This window comes from Podarcis muralis, chromosome 15 (assembly GCF_964188315.1).
Source record: "Podarcis muralis chromosome 15, rPodMur119.hap1.1, whole genome shotgun sequence".
NCBI lineage: Eukaryota > Metazoa > Chordata > Lepidosauria > Squamata > Lacertidae > Podarcis > Podarcis muralis.
The window spans coordinates 18,868,379-18,885,147 of record NC_135669.1 but is presented as its reverse complement, the minus strand read 5'-3'; the positions used below and the strand labels follow the sequence as shown (position 1 = coordinate 18,885,147).

Here is a 16,769-nt window from a genome sequence, read left to right as displayed (position 1 = left end):
GTATGGGGCAGATTTGGAAATGGAAAAAAGCGTCATGGGCTCCACAGAATAGCTACTTCACAGGACCAAAATGAGTGATGCTCAGAACCAGCCCACTCAAAAGACAGGTAAAACATCTGCACCTCTCTTTCCCCCTCCAAAAAAACAAAACAACACAAAACAACAGGCCAGAAAGCAAGCAACAGTTCCCCACCCCAAATAGGCAAAATACCCTCTCAAAATCCCAACATTCCTCAAACGAAAGGAAAAGCAGGCAACTCGCCCTCAAACAAACCAGAGAAGGGAAAGCACCCACAAACAGAGCCTAAAGCATTCTGGGGAAGAGGAAGTAAGAGGTCAGGAGAAGTGAACTGAGCTTTCCAGTCAGATCAGCATCCCCTTCGCCCCAGGTAAAAGAATTAATTTCCAAAATATCAGGTATAAAAAAATTAAATTTTGGAGGGGAGCCAGGGTCTTGACTGGTAGGGGCAGGGGTGCCAACTTAAATAAAATGTATCATTATATATTGATATATCACAGTGTTTAGCTGGTGATATATCACAATGTTGAAAACCAGATATCACCCAGACCTGTTCCTCAGTCATCAAAATGTCTTGGGCCATAACTGTCCACATTAGGTCTGCCATAGCTGGGATTCGTCCATCAAAAATAGCGTCTGGGCAGAATTATCGAGTATTGGTTATAAATGGCCAGGAAAACCCAGGTGTATGGCAGACCATATCGGAAGTTGTTTTTTTTTATCAAATTTCCCAAAAATTAGCTAAAAGAACTTCATTTTTGTGCGGAGATTTTGCACAAAAAGCTCAACAACTTTGCCATAAAACAAAAGCTCAACTTCTGTGCCCGGATTTACACTTTTTGTAATTTGGCAACCCTAGATATAGTGCAAGAGTAAAGTAAGGGGGGGGGGAGGCAGTCAACTCTATCAGCATCTCATAGAAGAGGAATACTATACCCTGGAAATGGTGTGTGTGTGGGGGTGACACCCTCCTTTTTGGTCAATAAGATTGGTCAATAGGATGCCAGAACAACAAAGAGCTGTGCATCGCAAAATCAGTGGATTTCCTGTAGGAATTATTTTTTTAAAAAAATAATTTTTATGTTTTTCAATTTTATACGTTTCAATAATTTTACAATCATTTTAACATTCCGAAACTCAACTTCCTTCCGCCTCTTTCTGCAGTTCCTTAAATTTATTTTTTATATTTCCTGCTTATTCCAAATTAACTTAACCATTTATTCATCTACTTTAAATGTATACTCTAATAAAACTGCAGGTTATTACAACAATCCTGCCAATGTTCTTATCTGTTTACAGTTTGTTTCTAAATATTCAATAAACCATTTCCATTCTTTTATTAAAAGTTCGTTATCTTGATTTCTTATTTTTCCAGTAAGTTTTGCCCTTCCTATTCCTACAGCAATTATCACCCTCAGAATAAAACTTGCCTGGTAGACGGAAAACAATCCCATTCCTCATGAAAAGTCTTTAAGAGGGTGCCATTTGCCCAGTGTAAACTCTGTGGTTAGAGAAGGTTTTTGAGAACCTCATCTATGACCACCACAGCCCTGCAGTGATGCACAGAATGGTACAACACTAAACTCTTCCTGCAAGACACCATCTTGCCTTCTATGTAGAGACTGAAAGGGACACCCTTTCACTGCACCGGGACGGAAAAATTCTCAACCCAGCTCTGAGGCCGCAATGGTACGAAGTGAATCGTAAATCGCTTTGTGGTCTATGAAATATTCTAAGTCCAGAGACAGGGAGAGGATAAAAGCCAGGAAAATCTGCAGACTACATTTAAACCTGTCTCCAGCCACACAGGGAGGGGGTGGGTGGGTTAAAAATAGCAATGGTTAACCTGTTGGTTATAAATAACTACTTAGCCAGTGTTGTAAACGGCTCGAGGATTATTAATACATATGGAAGGTTTTAATCACTTAGTTGCTTACTGCCAGAGTTCAGGTAAACGATGTCTAGAGGCATCTGCTTCAACTGCAATTTGCATTTGTGGTTTCAGGGATAAATGCAGTCTCCCTCTTTTCCTAATCTGCATGCATGGCACATGTATTGATGCAAGGAAAGGGTCGTGGAGATCCTCAAACCAGGACCCACCATACTGACAATAAATAGATCACTGGTACTTAAAACATTTCCGCTTTTTTGTAACCCATTCAGTATGTTTCTGGGTGCTATTCAAAGTATTGGCTTTAATCTAAAAGTCCTAAGGTGTTCATTCCTGTACAAATATTTCCCTTTCAGGTCTTGCATTATGTTACTCTCCTCTTCTGACATTAGAGCATCATTCTTAACATTATTCTATATTTATTTATACAGTGGTACCTCGAGTTACATACGCTTCAGGTTATATACCCTAACCCAGAAATATTACCTCGGGTTAAGAACTTTGCTTCAGGATGAGAACAGAAATCGTGCAGCGGCGGTGCGGCAGCGGCGGTGCGGCCCCATTAGCTAAAGTGGTGCTTCAGGTTAAGAACATATTCAGGTTAAGAACGGACCTCCGGAACAAATTAAGTACTTAACGTGAGGTACCACTGTACCATGTCTTTCCCCCAACAGGGAGTCAAAGTGGCTTAAAGATAAAAATAAGAACAGCCAAAAGATTTTTTAAAATCAATAATTTAATACAATGGTGGCAGTGGATAAAGATGTATTGTAACATTTGAGTAGATGTTTTTGGTAACAAAAAAGGGGGGATGAAACACACAGAAACAATTAAAACATTACAATAAAAACAGTATGGCACCAAACCCTTTCATTAAAAGCAGTCAGTTCCACAAAGTCTGTTGGGACAAGGAAGTCTTCATCTGCCATCAGAAGGACAACAAGGAGGAAGCCAATTGAACTTCTCTAGGGAGGGAGTTCCAGAGTCTGGGAACAAACTTTGCTACTTTTATTCTCAAGAGACAATGGAGTGCATCTCTGGGTGTGAAGTTAAGCAGTGTGTATGGAGATCCTGTGGTATCCAGATGAAAAGACACACACACCCCAGCCTTGCTGATGTGGTAATAATAATAATAATAATAATAATAATAATAATAATTTATTTATACCTCACCCATCTGGCTGGGTTTCCCCAGCCACTCTGGGAGGCTTCCAACAAAATATTAAAATACAATAGTGTGTCAAACATTAAAAGGCTAAACAAGGCTACCTTCAGCTGTCTTCTAAAAGTCAGATAGTTGATTGTTTCCTTGATATCTGATGGGAGGGTGTTCCACAGGGTGGGCGCCACTATCGAGAAGGCCCTCGACCTGGTTCCCTGTAACTTGGCTTCTCGCAGCCAGGGAACCCCCAGAAGGCCCTCGGCACTGGACCTCAGTGTCCGGGCAGAATGATGGGGGTGGAGATGCTCCTTCAGGTATACTGGAGGCCGTTTAGGGTTTTAAAGGTCAACACCAACACTTTGAATTGTACTCAGAAACGTACTGGGAGCCAATGTAGGTCTTTCAAGACCGGTGTTATGTGTTCTTGGTGGCCGCTCCCAATCATCAGTCTAGCGGCCACATTCTGGATTAGTTGTAGTTTCTGGGTCACCTTCAAAGCTAGCCTCACATAGAGCGCATTTGCAGTAGTCCAAGTGAGAGATAAGTAGAGCATGCACCACTCTGGCAAGACAGTCTGTGGGCAGGTAGGGTCTCAGCCTGCGTACCAGATTGAGCTAGTAGACAGCTGCCCTGGACACAAAAGTGACCTGTGTCTCCATGGACCGCTGTGAGTCCAAAATGATCTGCTAAGTGCCTACCCTGTTATTCTTTTGGTGTTTGGCATACTTTGCAATGCTTGCTTTAAGCAAAATGAATTTTATCTTGTTTTAAAACTGGAACGGTATGTCCCCTTTGAAGATGCATCTTGGCATAAAGCTGATGAAGCCGTGTTCTTTTAAGTTAGCCTTCTGCACCTACTGGTCTCCAGCTGTTTGGACTACCACTCTAATCAGCCCCAGGCAGCACAGCAGAATCGCAAGGAATCCTATCTGGATGTTTTAAAACAGACTTTGCAGTCTATTGCATCTTTAGGTCTCAGTTCAGTAAAACAAAATTTTTGTTCCTGTGAATTTATTGAGCACCACTTCTCAATTCACGAGAGTGTGTATATGTTGCAATGGGAGAGGAGCTCTTTGGTAGATTTCACTGGAAATGCTAGCTGATCACTCCAGCTGTATACTTTGCTTAAAATAACTAACACTTCTGCAGCAACTACAACACGAGTGGGGAAAGGCAAGGCTGTCACCTGAAATAACAACAACAACAACAACAACAACAACAACAACAACAACAACAACAATTTGTTTATATGCCACCCATCTTACTGGGTTCCCCCAGCCACTCTGGGCAGCTTCCGACAAATTAAAACATCATAATAAAAAAATGCAAGAGTTTGATTTGTAAAAAGCAGATTTATAGGAAGACCTCAGCCTCAGAGTCAGTAGGTAACTTCATCCTAGAATCAAAGAATTATAGTGTTGGAAAAGAACCAGGAGGATCATCAAATCCACCCCCCTTGCTTCACAAAGAAGGATGTTCCTACATGTTTAGAGGCTCCCTGTTCTTATTACGTACATACACATCTTAGGGCTGAGCTCTGAAGACACAGCCCACGTTTCAGTGCTAAGTCCAGGCCAAAGTGAAGCTTTTGGAAGATGTGGTAATTTATCAGCACTGACTGCTTGTACTTTACTCGACAATAAAGTAGGCAGACGAGTAAGAAGAGACAGGACAAATAAACATGATAAATCTCAATGCTAGACAAATCCACACATGGAGAAACAGATGGGGAAATCATATAGGGTGGCTGAATGCACCCCAAAGATGTTTGGAGGCTGTAATGTGCTTGCTTAGGGTAGCCTTCCCTAACCTTGGAGGGCTCTGTCTATATTAAGGAAAAGCTCCCATCAACCCCAGCCAGCACCCCATGCAGTCCAAGACATGTAGAGGACCTGGCTGTGGAAGGCTGGTTTAGGAGATGAGTTGACTGATTATTGGATTGCGGTTTTGTCAGCATTTGGCTAATAGCATGCAGAAGAACCGATATTGCAACCCAGGAAGCAAGATTATTCTATATTTAGTTCCCTCCTCATTAAAAAAAAAAAGTTAGCAGTTTATAAACTTAAAAGGAGTTCACTGTGTGCGTACACAGTCCCACACAGAAGCAGGGAAGGTTGCAGTTGATTGCTCCCACCTTGAACAGACTGTTTCCAACAACCTTTCCATTTATTAACTAGTGCACAGGTCCCGAGAAGCTACTTGAAAAGACAGGTGGCATGTGCATTACACCGATTGCAAAAGTTATCCAGCAGGCAACCTTCGTAAGCTGCTCCTTGAGCAAACTGGGCCCGTCACCTCTGACCCCTGAGTGGTCTCTTGGATCCTTAAGTAGAATCACAATCTATACACAGTTGTTTTCTCTGAGCTTTGTGTATTTACTCAGTATCTGGAGAATGGCCAGGTTTTTTGGGGAAAATCTGAGAAATGACGAATACTCCACCCTCTGCAATGGGGAAAAGAAGCTGAAGCACCACTCAAGAGAACTTTTCAAAGCTCATTTTAAAGACACATTTCCTCAGCCCAAGGGCTCATTGGTAGATGTTGATCTTCTACTGTTGCCAGCTATGGTTTGGAACTTCTCACGGGACAGAGAGACACTGGTTTGTTTCTTTCTTCCTCCCCCATTATCCAGATCAATGCATTTCCCATCCATGTTTTCCCCTTCCTTCTACAGTCATCTCCCTTATTTCCTATCCAGAGCTTCTGGACAATGGAGCATTTGGCGTAACAGAGACCATCTGTCCCATCTAACTTGAAGAAACAAGCAAAATATGAGTTAAAAACCCCCGGCTAATTGGTGAAAAGATCAACATGCTCTGCCAGTAATATGGTAATTCTGCAGAGGCGGTACTGCACAAAGTGTTTCTGCACAAAAGGGTCTGTAGAAATGAACACCTGCATAGTGGGATTTCAAACTGCAAAACCTACAGTTATCTTTGTGCCACATTTCGGTGAATCTGTTTGAAGAAGTTGCTCCATCAGCCTCATCTGTGCCCGTTCGCATGCTGAAAGGGACTTGGTCGATTGCATCAATTCAATTTACCGTACGTTGACATTTCTGCCTTACACATGAATTAAGTTGAATTAGGATTTGTAATTTTCCCCCTCCAGATAAAGGCAAAACCAACCAGATATGAAAAGCTTGGCCACACCTTGGAATGAGTGGTATTCTCTTCAGCTCCTCCTCCACTGCTCTTTTAAAAAACTAGCACCAATTCAGATGGGCTCCATTGAAACCTACAGCATATTGATGACACCGTAGCTCTATCAAAACTTCTGCCGCAAGAATCAAGCTCATCTGGAATAGAGAACATTCAAAGGCAGAGAGTTTTGTATGCTGGTCGAGAGTCCAAATATGGCTTGGCACTACAGTACTATAGGCCAATTGGGGGGATTAATGATCTCGTTCTTCGGCTGGGTCTCCTCTTGTGTTACAACTTCCATACCTTTTTGGAAGAACCTCAACTTGGAATTGAACGAATTGGAGACCTGGAACACAGGGCTTTGGCATGCCTGCGTCATTCAAGATGAAAACATAATGGAGTGCAAAAGCTATGGCTCCCTCTTAACCCTCCCTTTGGAGTTCAGAATCTCTAGGATTGTAATGGTTCTCTCTAATGGACTGGGATTCCTTGCCCTCTGTACTTCTATTTTGGGGTTGAACTGTCTGAAGATAAGGGAACAAAACCTGGGACTGAAAAAACGCCTCGGAATCGCCGGAGGAATTCTCTTCTGCATTTCCGGAATGGCAACCCTTGCGCCCGTCTCCTGGGTTGCCTACAACGTAGTGCGAGAATTCTGGGATAAAACTGTGCCAGAGATTGTCCCAAGGTGGGAATTCGGCGAAGCATTATTCCTGGGCTGGTTTGCTGGGTTTTTCCTCATACTAGGTGGGTTTCTTCTGATCTGCTCAGCTTGTTTCCTACAAACCCAAACAAAGTCCAAGCAGTTCGCTGTCCACCGTAAGCCAGAAGTGCGAAAGGATCCCAGGTTACAAAGTCATCATCAGTACTTGCCACCTAAAAATGCAGACCTTGTAATTTGAGCTGCCTGCTAAAGTCTCTTTACAGGTTTCATGAGAACCATTTAAGATGGTCAGAATGGCTTATATCTGACTGGCTGGAAACTGGGTTATTGTCTAGGATCCTTCCAAGCATCCTTTATGGAGCACTTTTTTTGAAAAATATGCTTGGGAAAGCAAACATTCTGTACTTACATGTGTCATTCCATGCTGTGCGACATTTTCAGTGGCAACAGGGATACCCATCTCAATGACTGCAATGCGGGAAACTTAAACATGAATGCATAGAAATAAATTGTTTTTCTTCAAAATTCACTAGAGTATTATTAATATATTAAGATGGGGACGGGGGAATGGATACAGGATTAGAATCCCAGTTCTTTTCTGTGCAAGACTAATTTTTCCTCAGTCTAAACAATCAGGAAAGTGGCCGTTTAATGACATACCCCTTCACTGGAAAGAATTTTTGTCAAGGAGACTGGCTGTAGTTATGATATCCAATGTCAATAGCAAGGTATCAAGTTTTATTCAACAGGCATTGTCAAACCTTTTAAGGAGTACTTAATTGCACTGTAAAAAAATAATGAACCGTTTGTTTGCTTTTCACATGGATCAGAAATCTCTGTCTTTTGAGACAACACAGTAATAGGGTTTCGGGGGAAATAGCTAAATGGACACTTCTCAAATAGAAGCATGAAGCATAGAGAAAAAGACCTTGCGAATTACAGTTTCATTATTTGTGGTGTCTCTGCTACTGACTTCACCTACTAACGGTGCAATCTTATTCTGGTCTGCTTAGAAGCCCACCCCACCTCAAACTCAATGGGTCTTACTCCACTGCAAGTAGGTAAAGGCTTGCAACCTAGGATCCATATGGTAGATGTTGAATGAAGATGATCTCTTTACCGTTCAACCCACCTGTGCACTGAATCAGGTATCAGATGAGATGAGTACATTAGACATGGCAGTAGTTTTGAACTTCAAGAAAGTAATTCTAGATTGAAACTTTGGCAGAAGCTCCTTCAAGTTGCATTCATCAACAACATATAACTCCTTTCAATGAAAGGTTAGGTAGGCCTGGATTACTTGCAAGCCTGATTCTGTTGATAACATAGATGCTCTCATTTGGGGGCAGGGAGGGGGAAAGAGTTTTATAAGTCTCTCTTCTGAATTGTACAAGTTAATCAGAGCAAAAACAGCATAAATACTTGGATGGTTAAGAGGCCCATGGCAAAGTTAAAATATCAGTATCTCATCTTAGGCTCCTGTTTAGTCCTGGCAACACCCAAATCTAAAATGTCAAAAGTAAAGGCAAGCAACTTTTCCCCCAGGAGCCTTGTTGTTGTTTAGTTGTTTAGTCATGTCCGACTCTTTGTGACCCCATGGACCAGAGCACGACAGGCACTCCTGTCTTCCACTGCCTCCCGCAGTTTGGTCAAACTCATGCTGGTAGCTTCAGAACACTGTCCAACCATCTCGTCTTCTGTCGTCCCCTTCTCCTTCTGCCCTCAATCTTTCCCAACATCAGGGTCTTTTCCAGGAACCTTACACCTATGTAATCATAGGGGCCCAGCGTATGTGCACAGCAGTCCACCCCAAACTAACCATTCAATGTTTTAGATTGACCAAGGATCAGCATCACAGGCTAAATAATGAGGCACACCACAACTGGAAGTAGTGGAGCAATTAATCTATTCTTAGCACCAAAGCAAGTAGGATGCAGACTAAGTCATGTTATATGGCTAATCCAGTGGTGACCTTTGCAAAAATTATCCAATAGCAAACACTCCCAGTGTTCAAACACAGTTGAGAAAAGGAGAAAGATAAAGTCTAGACCATGGGTAGGCAAACTAAGGCCCGGGGCCTGGATCTGGCCCAATCGCCTTCTAAATCTGGCCCGTGGACGGTCTGGGAATCTGTGTGTTTTTACATGAGTAAAATGTGTGCTTTTATTTAAAATGCATCTCTGGGTTATTTGTGGGGCATAGGAATTGGTTCCTCCCCCAATATAGTCTGGCCCCCCACAAGGTCTGAGGGACAGTGGACCAGCCCCCTGCTGAAAAAGTTTGCTGACCCCTGGTCTAGAGAGACTTATAAAACTCAAAAGAAACAAAGCAATCCACTACAAATTTAAATAGGGTAAAATTCTTTATTGCACATTTAATTAAAACAGAAAAAGGCTTCTCAAATATGTATTTCCATTTACATCCCGATTGCCAATGTATTCCAGTAAAACAAAGATTGCTTAAAAATATTGGCAGTAGACTTTGCCAGTTAAGCAGTATCTTTTTATAAAGGTTTATTATTCCTGACTTCAGAGCCCTTGTCACTGCCGATACTAGCCTGATAATGAAAATTCAGTGATTGGTAATAAAGGAGATATGCTTTGGGAGGTCAGAAAAACAGTTTCCTTAGGGGTTTTGTTTTGCATCTCTATTCTTGTCCTGGAATGACTTTTGCAATTCTGTAGCAACTGTAAAATATTGCCACCATCACCATTTCTCCTGATGGCATCAACTGTGTTTTGAGTTGATAGCATACACAAACGCAGTGTGCACGAATGCCTGTATTTTTTACAACCCAGGCTACCAGGTTCTTCTGTTACCGCCACATCAGGAGATATCTGATGGAAAGGGCCTCAACTGATAGGCTCCCATTTTAAGGTGTTTTTCCACGAAAAAGGTGAATGTGAATTATTGCTCTTAAAATTACCTACGACTGTCTGGCTTATTCCCTGAATCAGTCCTGCTTCGATGTCAATGAGGTCCAGTTTAAACAGGCTCCAGGTTACATGCTCCCCATTGTGCTTTAAATGCACTCCCTTGTGTTGGCCCAGTCATATGCAATGACAGCACAACAGCTATCAGCACTGATAACATACTGCTGGCATTGTGACACATGAATAGACCAGCATGTGTGGCAAGTGCATTCAAAATACAACAGAGTGTGCATGGAATGCTCACAATGAGCATATCAAACCACTGTATACTCCATAAGAATTGAGCACAACAGAAGTATATATGTACAATATGCTGTGTTTAAAATTTCTGTTTAAAAAAATAAGTGTCTTCCTACCGTGTTCTTGTAGGAAGCCAAGGCAAACGCAGTTATAGGCAACGTAAAACAGTGAAACCTCAAGACACGTTCTAATTTAGTGCCTGCCCATATATGGTGCACACCAGAGGGTGTCATGTCCCATTTAGCCCTTTTCTAAGCACAGTTTTGGTTAGGTCTGAATGTGGATTGTCTCAACGTAGCATCTCTCTTCCTTGCTCCATTCCAAAAGGTGGTCGGCAGCTGGATTCCACACGCTGGTGGGCCTGTGGTCTCCAGAGCTTAATGCAGTACAGTCGGCAGTTTTTATTTGACAGTGACAGTCGAGGCCCCGTGAATAGATTCCATGACAGCTGCAAATCGGCTGCAGAGATCGTAGGGAGAATTGGGGCGGATCTTGGGTGGTTCTTTCAGAACTATGCCCTCGGAGGAACAATCTAGCAGGCGGGGTAGGAATTCACTCAGTTTTAGCTGCAGGTCCTCTGTAAGACAAGAGCCAAATAACAACAACAATAACAGCAACCCAATAGCAACAAATCTATGCTTTGATGTCTTGTTGAAACTAAGATTGTGAAATGTAAGAAGATGCAGAAAAACTCTGGAATGCTTATCTGTATATAAATCTGGAAGTTCCCTCAATCATGTTCCCCCTTCTCCCACTCCTTCAAAGCAACATAATGGCATTTACAAGTTAAAGGGCACTTATTGACAACTTCACCAAGCACTTCCCATAAACACTCGTGAAGACAGAGTTGCAGACATCACGGATGTCTACAAACCCAACTTGCAAACACTTGCAACAGCACCTCATTCTCAGTGCACAGTAAGAGATACCTTTTAAGTTGTACCCAATTCACAACCACCTGCATTTTACAAGGTGGTACTGGTTAGATAAGCTACTTATCTAAAAGGAAATATTTCTCACCGTTAGCAGCTATCTGCAAGTCTGAATTGCAGATGTGAAAAAGCTTTTTCATGAAAGCAGTTCATGAAAGCAGAATGCAAGCAAACTCAACTGCAGAAACCAGAGCTTTTGTCTATTTTGAAATAGTATTTTAGGGCCAATACTTCTTCCTGACACCCCCTGCTGGCTGAAGTGAACAAAGTTTAACCAATGTATTAAAAGGTATCCCTGCCCGTACGGGCCAGTCGTGTCCAACTCTAGGGTTGTGCGCCCATCTCACTTAAGAGGCTGGCGCTGTCCGGAGACACTTCTGGGTAACGTGGCCAGCGTGACGAAGCTGCTCTGGCGAGCCAGCACCAGCGCAGCACACGGAAACGCTGTTTACCTTCCCACTATAAAGCGGTACCTATTTATCTACTCGCACTTAAGGGTGCTTTCGAACTGCTAGGTGGGCAGGAGCTTGGGACCGAAAGATGGGAGCTCACCCCGCCGCAGGAATTCAAACTGCCGACCATATGATCGGCAAGTCCTAGGCACTGAGGTTTTACCCACAGCGCCACCCGTGTCCCTTAAACCAATGTATTAAAATCTAGCCAAGAAAAATGCACAACAGATTAACTTCCAGGTCGTGTGTGCTTATTTTAATTCATGATATGTTCAGTAATATTCTGCCCCCTGCCCCTGGAATCTCTGGGGTAAAGACTGACATGCCACGTGAAGATTTAAAAGTAAGTTTTCTGATCAGTGTGTACCTTTGGTCACAGGATGTGCCAGGTACAGATGCAACATGTACAAGTAATTTCTGGCAACAACAAAACATTTTCTATCATTCCTCACCCCAGGAGAATGCTGCTTGGCGTACACAGCAAACTGCTATAACTGGAACGCCCCACACAAGTATGACTGACGAGAGGCAGGTGTTACTTCTGCTTGCGAACAAGAGGGGAAATGAAAGAATCAAATCCCATATTTTGAACACAGAGATCTAGTAATTCAAGAAGGCAGTCTCTCCAGTAAACTTTAGATGCTGTAGCCCACCAGATGCTGTTGAACTCCAACTCCCATCAGCCTCAGCCAGCAAGGCCAATAGCCAGATATGATAGGAGTTGTAGTCCAGCTGACATCTGGAGGGCGACATTTTGCCACCTTCGCTTTAGGGCTAAGCAAAATGCAAATATTGCGGATTATCTGAATTGTGCAAGGGCATTTTACTGACAGTCTTTAGAAAAACAGTCAAAAGGTACACAAAGACTAGCAATACTTGGCCGGAGAGCGCTGACTTTTTTCCTTGAAAATTCGGACTGGAAAAAAATCAACCCGTGTGTAGAACGGAATTGGGGCTGGAAAATTTTTTCCCTTTGAATTCGGTACGACCGGGGGATGTGCTAAAAGTAAGTCCGCACCCCCCCCCCCCTTGCAGATGATCTAAAGCAAGAATTGGATAACTAAGGTGGAGAGACCATTCCTCTCCTTGTGAGACAAAAGATATTAATTTCACGATTGGCATAAGAAGTTTTGTGCTGGAGGATAAGTGCTGAATTTTAGAAGTTGCTGTGTAACCCCCCCCCCCCCGGACCCCGGGAGTGTCCTGCGAGTGTGCCTGGTGAGGAGACATAAGGAGTTTGACAGCTGTCAAACGAGCTGTCAAAGGTAGAAAGACTTGTTATTTACTCTCTTTGCGGACTAAGTGTGTTACATGTAAACTTAAGTTGTTGGAAACAAAGAAGAAATAAATAACAAGGTAACGGACTGTTGGAAAAGGATTATTAAGTAACCAGAATCCCTCTAGGGGGAATTCTGAGGCATTACAATGGCTGCAGATGGAAAATTACAGGCCGAGCTTGAAAAAATGTTCTTTTTCGTGGGAAAATTACAAGACCAGACTACAGATATGGCTATAAGGATTGTGACCTTGAATTTTAAAGTAAGCAACTCTGCTGACTGTGCTAAGGACTTGACTGGAAAAAATTCTGCAGCCGAACCAGAAGAGATATTGTCAGAAATTGAGGAGAGGGAAGAAGGAGCGGAAAAAGTGCAGGTGGAAATGACCAACCAGAAGCCTACAATTGTGGAATACAAGGAAAGTAAGATGTGGCTTATGAAAACTTGGACAGAAGCTAAGAATGAAGAATGGAGTGATCTCCTTATGGGGAGATCGGAAGATTCATGGATTACAAATCAGCTTAAGATGAAAGAGGGAGCCTCTGGGACATTTGGAACATTTGGGTTGAAAAGAAGTAAGAAATATGATTGGAGCTCCACTTTTGAACATGGAGGACTGGTTGGAAGAAACTTCGATTTTACAGAGATAGAGCTCCTTCGAGACCTGCTGTCCAACATAAAGGGCTACCAACAAAATCGGCAGAGAGAGACTGACAGAGATTTGAAGGCCTCGGACGTGAGAAATCCAGGCTAAGAACTGTCATTGTGGACAATTATTCTTTTTTTTGGGATGGGACTGAAACCGGGAAGGGGGGGGATGAGAGTAGAATTTTAAGAACTTTTAAGCTTTTTGGTGTTTAGTTATCAGGACCAATAATTAATATGAAAAGGGGAAATTTGTGGAAGGGAATCTGGGTCGACCTTAGAAAAGGATGTAATGTTTATAATAGCTGTGTATAAGTTAAATTTGGTTAATTAAGAAGAATCAAGTTAAAAAATGATAATAATATTGTAAGGATGAGAGATAAGAACTTGCTGAGCTAACTCTTGGAATTGGGATGCATGAAGGGGAGGTGAGGGGAAGTCAGGGAAAGTGGTTATGAAAGTAAGGATTTGAAATTATACATGTTTGTTTTTGTCTTTGTGTGTTTGTGTTGTCTATATAAAATGTGAAAACCCAATAAAAAATTATATATATATATATATAAAAAGACTAGCAATACTAGGCGAGAGACAGGATGATAGCAGCACAGAGTAAGAGGTCCAGGACCCCCTTTCTTACCATTCATGTCCTTTCCCAGGTAAGCACACCAACGATTTCTCATGACCTCAACGGCATCCAGGTCATCCTTTGAGGTATCATTGCTGATGAGGAGGTGCATGCAGGGGATGATCAGCTCATTCAAGATGTTCACACCTTCATCCACACTCAACTCATTGCTACTTTCAAACAGAGCTGCTGCAGCATCGTTCAACTTCTGTGGCAAAGTGATATGAGAAACACATTTATGGGTCTTTGGCAACAGCTCAGCCTGGTGTCTGTCACTTTCCGCAATGCTTCCTGTGGCAAGTTTTAGAGTGCAGCTGAACATTTAGGGGTTCTGGTTTGCTTGTTTTTACACTGCCATGGCAAAAAAGAGCCCAAACATCTGCCAGATATTCCCCTCCCTGCAAAATGCCCCAACCTGAGAGAGGTTTTCACTAACCCATTCAGGAACCAAAAGATAAAGCACACTATAAAGGTAAAGGACGCCGGGGCTATTAAGTCCAGTCAAAGGCGACTATGGGGTTGCAGTGCTCATTTCACTTTCAGGCCGAGGGAGCCGGCATTTGTCCCACAGACAGTGTTCTGGGTCATGTGACCAGCAGGACTAAACCACTGCTGGTGCAACAGAACACCGTGATGGAAACCAGAATGCACAAAAACGATGTTTACCTTCCCGCCACAGCGGTACCTATTTATCTACTTGCACTGGTGTGCTTTCGAACTGCTAGGTTGGCAGGAGCTGGGACAGAGTAATGGGAGCTCACCCCATTGCGGGGATTCAAACTGCCGGCCTTCTGATCAGCAAGCCCAAGAGGCTCAGTGGTTTAGACTACAGCGCCACCCACATCCCTTAGCATACTATAAAGACAATACATGAAGGGGTGGAGAAAGCAGCACCCATATAAGAGCCAAGACCACCAGAAAATTAAAACTATGCAAGGAAGAGCAATGGCACTGTGAGGACAACAGTGTATTAAAGGAGTAAACTCCATTTCCATAAAGAATTGGATCTGCACATGAGAATAAGATGAAGATTGAAAACAAAGCAATGATTTGGAAGCAGATCATTCTACCAGCAAGCTCCCTGAAGGGGTGGTGGGAGGGGAAAAGGGGTTAATACCAACCAAGAGACATTTTCTTCTGTACAGAGCAATTAAAGATGCATTGGCGCCTCTGTTGGCTCCCTTCCTCCTCAAGGTCAGATTGCTCTGATAGGCATACACCAGATAGGTCAGAGCTTCATAGTACCTTATAAGAACAGGAAAGAGGGTGAGAGCTGCAATCTTCAGAATTAAAACAGGTTGTGCAAGCAAACATTTACTGCAAACTACAGCAGCCATTCATAGCTCTTATACTTGCTTGGGACACATGGCTATACCTAGTGCTTTTTTTCTGGGGGTACGCTGGGGTAACGCATACCCCTGAACATTTTGTGAATCTAATGGAAGAAACCAAATTTTTAAAAACTTTTAGTTTCTTCTCTAGCACGGTGAATTGTCAGTTCTGTTGAATAACATGGTGAATCATCAGTTCCATTGTTACTCCCGACGGCATCCTCATTTCCTGTCACAGTGTTTCAGATGGAAGTGAATGTTTTAATGTGTGACGTAGGAGTTGGAATCTAGCAGAGGAATCGGGAAGATGTTAGTGCATACAACTTCATGCCAATGTGAAGTGACTGTGAGCTGTGTAATATGAGGTAATGCATGTTCTTTGTACTTTTGTCCATTTACTGTATTTATTTTTCCCTGATTTGAACTATAAAATGGTTATTTGAGTCAAAATGAGAGTACCCCTAAAAAAGCACTGGCTATACCCATCTGTTAACTACTTCCCTGTGTTCAGAAAATGAGCCCTTTTGGAATACAAATAACTGGGAAGGGATGCTTTGCTTAAATGAGCTAGGAACATTTCCCCAGTGTAGCCCGTGCACCACTCTGTAGGAGGACAGCTGCCTAGTAAGAGCTGGCCCACAAATTAGCACATTGACCAAAATTCACAGGAACACAACTGTACCCTGTTCAGAAGTTCCTGCTCTTCCCTCAGTGCATGAGGGATTACCACAAGCATCCTAGCACCACCCTTCTTCACCATCCTTATGTATAGACTATGGACACGTCTGTGTCCATTAGAAGAAGGCTTGTCCAAGTTTGCTGAAGTCTTACTAATTCACCTTTCCAGACAAAATGAAACCTTTTGAGCCAAAGTGTTCATGAGAAGACACAGATGCGGAAGTAGCAACATCATGTATTTTAATATTTTGCTGGAAGCTGCCCGGGGATGGGCGGGATATAAATAATAAATTATGATTATGATTATACACAGTGGAAAAGCAGTACTTCCCCACTCAAGTCGTCCCTAATTTCTACTTGCTATGATGCACCACCAAAGATTTCAACCTTCTGTGTTGAGTCTAAGAATATAACCACCAATCCTCAGCTACCTTCCAAATCTTCATCACAACCTTTAGAAGCAATTTTCACAAACTTACTGTTTATTCTGATACAGTTCCAAGCCTGTTAAGAGGTAAACAGATACTTTGCGAAACAAACTGTAGTCTTCGTGCCATTTCTGTGCCAGAAAAAGAAAATGGTCACAATCCGTTATTGGTTCAGTAAGTCCCACTTTATTCACACCTGGCTTTTCTCATATTGCTCCTTTTCTCTTGTTGCTTTTGGGCACCACATTTTTCCATCTATAAGACGCCCCCATGTATAAGACCCCCTCCCTCCTATTTTGGGGGACTCAATTTTAAGAAAATGAGGGGAGGTGGTCCAAAGTTGTTGAGT

General features: G+C 42.6%; 2 protein-coding genes across 7 annotated transcripts in view; one reads left to right on the top strand and one right to left on the bottom strand.

Moving 5' to 3' along the window:
* Positions 1 to 6,404: 6,404 nt before the first annotated feature.
* CLDN25 (claudin 25) lies at positions 6,405 to 7,117 on the top strand. Its single transcript, XM_028708764.2, has one exon. It carries the CDS (start codon positions 6,407 to 6,409, stop codon positions 7,115 to 7,117), a length of 711 nt encoding a protein of 236 aa, XP_028564597.2. The 5' UTR covers positions 6,405 to 6,406.
* A 2,111-nt stretch (positions 7,118 to 9,228) lies between these two features.
* USP28 (ubiquitin specific peptidase 28) overlaps positions 9,229 to 16,769 on the bottom strand; it is a 35,286-nt gene continuing 27,745 nt past the window's right edge. For all 6 annotated transcript variants that reach the window (XM_028707478.2, XM_028707479.2, XM_028707480.2 and 3 more), the window contains 4 exons: positions 16,472 to 16,551; positions 15,105 to 15,228; positions 13,996 to 14,191; positions 9,229 to 10,629 (listed from right to left, as the gene is read on the bottom strand). In XM_028707478.2, the coding sequence (XP_028563311.2) occupies positions 10,454 to 10,629; positions 13,996 to 14,191; positions 15,105 to 15,228; positions 16,472 to 16,551 (576 nt within the window). In that variant the 3' untranslated portion in view covers positions 9,229 to 10,453. The remainder of the gene's footprint in view (positions 10,630 to 13,995; positions 14,192 to 15,104; positions 15,229 to 16,471; positions 16,552 to 16,769) is intronic.

Excerpts from the sequence above, each read along its gene's own strand:
- CLDN25 (XM_028708764.2), top strand. The coding sequence starts at position 6,407 with ATGCTGGTCGAGAGTCCAAATATGGCTTGGCACTACAGTACTATAGGC.